Raw genomic sequence first — 5,964 nt, 5'->3', positions numbered from 1 at the left:
TATATATATATATATATAGTCTGTTATAACGGAAAAAGAACATAAGTAAACTACTTTAACGTGGATTTTCTTTAGGGCTTTGTTACATGGTAGCGGATCGGTGTATCCGTGTATAAACTCCAGTACTTCCCGATACCTGCGTTTTAGGCAGTATCGGAGGCAATACCAATACTGGTATACCGATACCGATATCAGTATTGGTACATCTCTAATCTTTACCATTAATGGGGCCGGAGAATGCGGTGAATGCACCTGAGAACAGCTCATATTGTTACCTGAATGAACCAGATTTGGCCTTCACGTCATTCATCTAAGCTGGACTTTTAGAGATGTTGTACACAGAGTGAGTTAAAGTAGTTTAGACTTACAGGCGTGATGTCAGGGGCGGGCACCTGCTTGGTCTTCGCTTTCTTTCTCGGGTCCTGAAATGTCACGACCTCCACCTGGCTCACCTGCCGGGTGGCTGGACCTGGAGAAGACAGGATACGTTAAACCAGTGAGAAAAGGAGGAGGGGAGAAATTAGTTGTAGATGATGAGGAGGCTAGAGGAGAGTTAGAAAGCTTTTTATTTTATTTTGTTTTATTGACAGCTGTGCACATGTGTATAAGTCATTAATTATTGATCAGTTTAAGTGGTAAAAGTAGCATTTTATAAGCATCAATATTTCACATTATCTGGAGACCTTTGGATTGATTTGGTGTGTGTGTGTGTGTATATATATGTAGCCATGTATGTGTGTGTGTGTGTGTGTGTGTATGTAGCTATGTGTATGTGTGTGTGTGTGTATGTGTGTGTGTGTGTGTGTGTGTGTGTGTGTGTCCTGTTAGTGTAGGTTGCTATACTTCCCACCTGTTTCCCAGTCTTTGGTTGTAGCTGCTGGTGTTCAGTGCCAACACAATCTGCTCTGTTGTCATCCTTGACTGTAGGGATCTGCTCTTCTTCGTCCTCCTCCTCCTCATCACGTCTTTTTCGTTTTTTCTTCTTCTGCGACTTCTTTTTTGATGCTGGTCCATCATCTGCATCATCAGTCAACAACATGAGCATGACTCAAACATCTAAATCTAGTCCTTGCAAACAGGATAAACTGCTCTTACCATCTTTTTATAGGAGCTGGATTAATATGATACCACCATTTGTTTCTGTAATTACACATTTATTTCATACATAGCTACACACACACACACACACACACAAACACATGTACACATGCATACATACATACATAGCTACACACACACACACACACACACACACACACATATCTACACATACACTCATACAGTACATACACACACATTTACATATAGTACATACATAGCTACAAACATACACACACACAGTTACACATTTACACACACACAGTTACACATACACACATACAGTACATACACAGCTACAAACATATACACACCACACACACACACACACAACACACACACACACACACACAGTACACACATAGCTACAAACATACACTTTAGCAATGGGGTAAGCTAGCTAACATTAACGTCAGTGCAATAATAGTTAATTTTAGCTGAGTTAAAGCCCCATAATTAATAAAACAGATACATGATTCTTGTTTTCAGTTATATCGTGCCAGCGGAGCCATAGTAAAACACACAAGACATAATCAACATGCAACACTAGCCTTTAAAGTATGCTAGTAAAGCTAACGAAGCTAGCTAGTAAAGCTAACGAAGCTAGCTAGCATCCCTTACCAAACTCATACAGTTTATCCAAAACGTGCTCGAGAAACAGACAATCTGCGTCTTCTTTTCCGGTCATTTTAAGCTAACTGTACACGCAGGATAAAAGCAAAAAACAGCTGCTAACTTATCGGCCGGATGACAACAAACTGTAAAAAAAAACACGTGGGACACCCGGGTCGTCCGAGTCCTTCCCGGCTGCCGTAGATGCGGAAATGCCACGGATGTGCCAGTTTCACGGTTTTCACGCCCATGTGAAGTTGTACAAGTGCTGTTATCGACCACAAGTATTACACCAAGAGAGACAGGGACCAGACAGACATCTCTGCACGTACAACTTCCCCGGATGCAGCGACTGAGTGTGTGTAAAGTGTGATAAAGTATGGCAGTCAACGCGTTTTATTCGGTATGTATGTTTGCTTTGCTTCTCAGGGAGCTAAGCTAACTCGGCTAGCTCTCTGCTGTAACTCAGTGATTTGACATTTGATCCAACCAGGTGAAACCCGCTGTTCTGCCGTGTTGCTGCTGCAGAAAACACGCAATTTAATAACGGAATTGGGCAGTGGAGTGATTTATCAATCGCCACTTTACATTGGTACATACCATAGACATGTGTGTGATATGATACAGTCTATGGCACATACATGTAACCGGTGTTGTAGTGATTGTGGTTCGTTGTCCAAGTGTGTACACACATTCAAGGAAGTAGACTCAAGTCTTAAATTGGGGGGGTGTCTGACAGTCTGACAGTCTTGAGCAGGGGTGTCAAACTCAAATTCACTAACGGCCACACTGGAAAATAAGAATCCCATTAAGTGCCATCATGTGAAGTTTATTGACATGCTTTTATTTAATAGCAAGTCAAATATTTCTGACTGTATTATTGCATGTCTCCTATAGCTTTCTTACTTACAGTTTGGTCAATATAAAGCCCTAAAAAGTCAGCAAAAATGTTTCCTCGCCATCTTTTAGAGTTTAGCAAATCATGAAAAACATAATTTTTTTCCAGCAACCTGTTTCACAGCCTGAATTCAAACAAACCCGGGTTCTGTGGGATTTCTCAAACTCGGCAAATCTGCCAAGTTCTGCGTTGAGTGGCTCGTGTAATAATAGTTTGAGAACAGTTTCTTGTCTTTTTAGTTTGGAGAACAACTAGGCGGGCCCAAATTTATTGTGAACCTAAATTGATATGCGGGCCAAACCAAAACTTGCAAGGGGCCGCGTTTGGCCCCCGGGCCTTGAGTTTGACACATGTGGTCTAGAGCCTGGCCACTGAGGCTTCTACATTGGGGGGGAGCAATAATATCGTATCGTGGCATAAGTATCGTGATGGTATCGTATTGCGGGGTGTTTCCTGACCCCCCCCCAGAGGGCAGGAGGCTGTGAGACTGGGACTCACAATCGGGGGTTGCATATGTCTTGGGGGGGGGGGGCAGGCAATCACCTTGGTGGCAGTATCTCAGTCTGTAGGGAGTTGGGGTTGGGAACCGGAGAGTTGCTGGTTCAAGTCCCCCATATGGACCAAAGTATGGTGGTGGACTGGTAGCTGGAGAGGTGCCGGTTCAACTCCTGTTTTTTTTTTTTTGTGTGTTTATTTGTTTGTTTGTTTTGCTTTTTTTTGTAGAGAATGCTGCTGTAACGAGGGAAATGTCCCCGCTGTGGGATGAATAAAGTTTAATCTAATCTAATGTAATAATGATGGGGGTCAGGGCCACGGGGCGGTAGTCATAACAACAGGATGGAGCCGGTTCCTGTGGCCCGGGGATGATTTCGGTGGCCTTGAAGACACTGAGACAACAAAAATGCAGTTTACATAATAAGATAAAAAAGCAATAATATGCCATATAATATAACTATATACAGACAAAACAGTAAGGGGAGATAATAGGCTACGATATAATATAACCAGAATGAACATGTTACAGCAGGCAATGCAGGTAAGTGTATTATTAAATTTTATATATATATACATATTAAACAGCTGGAGATATGTTACTACAGTATGTTATGAATACTGCTTTAATTGTGTGAATTTGTCTGCAAAAAAGTACATTGATTGATTGATTGATATCTTTATTTTGAACATGCAAGAGAAAGTATATACAAATAAAATAAAAATAATAAAAAGACATAATAAAACAATGTTTAAAAACATTGGAGAGAAAAACAACAAACAAAGGTACCCTTCACATGTGCGAAAAGGAGTAGGAAGAAGTAAAACTTATGTACTCCTACCCCTTTAATTCGTGCATTTCTTCAATTTACAATATTTATAATTCTGTTGCTATATATATCCATATATATACATATACATACACACATATATATACACATATACCCTCATACATATATATAAATAAACAAAACAAAAAACACAGACAAAACTTTCTACAGTGCTTCTCTATACCTTCTGAAAATAATTTCTTTGTAACATTAAGAACGTTACGGTTACAATAATCAACAACAGAAACCTACAGATATATGTCTGATTCTTATGTGTTATGATGTTTTTGTTTTGTAATAGCACAGAGACCCCATGCTGAAGAAGAGAGATGACTTTGAGGACATGTTGGAGGACAGGAGGAACTCCAGCGACCTGAAGTACGCCCTCAGGTGTTACACCCCGGTTCTTTACAGAGGCGTGACGCCCTGCACACCCAGCACGCTGAAGAGCACGGTGCTCCAGTCCGATCAGCTGCGTTACGTCATCCATCAGGTGAATAAAAGATGGTTGTCGTTGTGGCTATGCAGCGTCTGATGGTTCTGGTCTCACCGTTACACTCACATGTTGGCAGTTAGTTAAGAGACGGACCTTTACGTGTTTTTGTCTTTATTCTGTTTTTGTCTAATTGATCTAATCAGTGACTTGACTTCTTCTTCCAGCCGTGAGGGTTTTTGTATCGACCGATACAGAGGATCAGAGTTGCAACGATTAGTCGATTAGTGGATCACTTCCGTGCTCTACACCCTGCTTTTTGGTTCCCGGTGCGTTTTAGAACAGATTTTAAGATAATATTGCTTGTTTTTAAGGTTTTAAATGGTCTCGACCCAGAGGATTTGTCTGAAATTTGAACTTTGCGGGAGCACAACCCATCATTGCGGTCTTCAAATCAGCGGGTTTTAGAAGTCCCAAGGTCCAGGTATAAACGGGGTGTGTGTGTGTGTGTGGAGGGGGGGTGGGGGGTCAGGGGGGGTCAGGCTTTTGCGGTTGCTGCCCCGAGACACTGGAACAAGTTACCCCCCCCCGATATTCTCACTATTACAGATGTCACTCTGTTTAGGTCCAAACTCAAAGTCAGGCTTTTAATCCGTAGCAGTGGTGGGACAGTTTCATTCTCTTGTTTCTTTGAGACCTTTTCTGATTTCACTGTTTTCTATGTTCGTTCTTTCTATTGGTTGATGTGATTTTACTCATTCTCTTAAGCCTGCTGGTTATATATATATATATATATATATATATATATATATATATATATAGATACATTTTGATTGATTGATTGATCGACAGAAAAAATCGGCAGCTATTTTGCTGAAGGATTAGTTGTTTAAGTCATCTTTTTTTATGCGGAAAGATCAGAAAACTAGCTGATTTCAGCTTCTCCTTGTTTGATTTATATCTGAATTTAATATCTTAAGTTTTGTACAGTTGGTCAGACAAACTCAACACAAACCATCATTTCTTTTATAGATAACATTTTATTCATGAAACCATAATAAAGTCTGCCGATTAATCAATAATGACAAATTGTGAGTTGCAGTAGACAAGAATTAGGAAAAGCAGTTATGTGCAAACTACAGTTCAAACGATGTTATTCTTATTATGTAGATGGTTAATTTATCATCTTAACCCTTACAGAGAAACAATTTCCAACTGTTGTATTAATGGTAGGTTTAATAATAAAACCATGCTTCAAGTTGATAAAGATATGCTCATTTTTTAAAACTAATTATTACCTATTTCTCTGTTATATACCTATTGTTTTCATTGGACGGGACATCATTATGTTTTGAATTGTCCAGGTTTCCAAAGAGACGGGCAAGGCGACTGACGATGTCAAGGACGAGGCGTCGGCCATCTTGGAGGAGATGGCTCAGTGTCTGCAGCTCAGCACGGTTCGCTTCTTCGCCTTCGCCCTCAGCAAGGCCTTCAAGACCTTGTTCAGGAGCATCTGCGTCAACGAAGACGGCATCCAGAGGGTGAGGACGCACACACACACACACACACACACACACACACACACACACACACACACACAC

At 40.7% G+C, this 5,964-nt stretch overlaps 2 protein-coding genes across 2 annotated transcripts in view; one reads left to right on the top strand and one right to left on the bottom strand.

The window, feature by feature from the left end:
* The window catches only part of fsaf1 (40S small subunit processome assembly factor 1), an 8,456-nt gene extending 6,525 nt beyond the window's left edge, over positions 1-1,931 (bottom strand). Inside the window, exons 1-3 of the mRNA XM_032543080.1 lie at positions 1,720-1,931; positions 844-1,017; positions 369-463 (exon numbers count right to left, since the gene is read on the bottom strand). Coding sequence (XP_032398971.1) covers positions 369-463; positions 844-1,017; positions 1,720-1,786 — 336 coding nt within the window. The 5' untranslated portion in view covers positions 1,787-1,931. The remainder of the gene's footprint in view (positions 1-368; positions 464-843; positions 1,018-1,719) is intronic.
* The window catches only part of gnpat (glyceronephosphate O-acyltransferase), a gene marked incomplete in the record, with an annotated part of 25,389 nt that continues 21,342 nt past the window's right edge, over positions 1,918-5,964 (top strand). The window contains 3 exon segments of the mRNA XM_032543079.1: positions 1,918-2,113; positions 4,232-4,423; positions 5,728-5,904. Coding sequence (XP_032398970.1) covers positions 2,090-2,113; positions 4,232-4,423; positions 5,728-5,904 — 393 coding nt within the window.

The sequence above is a fragment of the Etheostoma spectabile genome, chromosome 18, assembly GCF_008692095.1.
Source record: "Etheostoma spectabile isolate EspeVRDwgs_2016 chromosome 18, UIUC_Espe_1.0, whole genome shotgun sequence".
Lineage (NCBI taxonomy): Eukaryota > Metazoa > Chordata > Actinopteri > Perciformes > Percidae > Etheostoma > Etheostoma spectabile.
The sequence above is the reverse complement of the archived record's forward strand: the minus strand, read 5'-3'. Positions and strand labels throughout refer to the sequence as shown.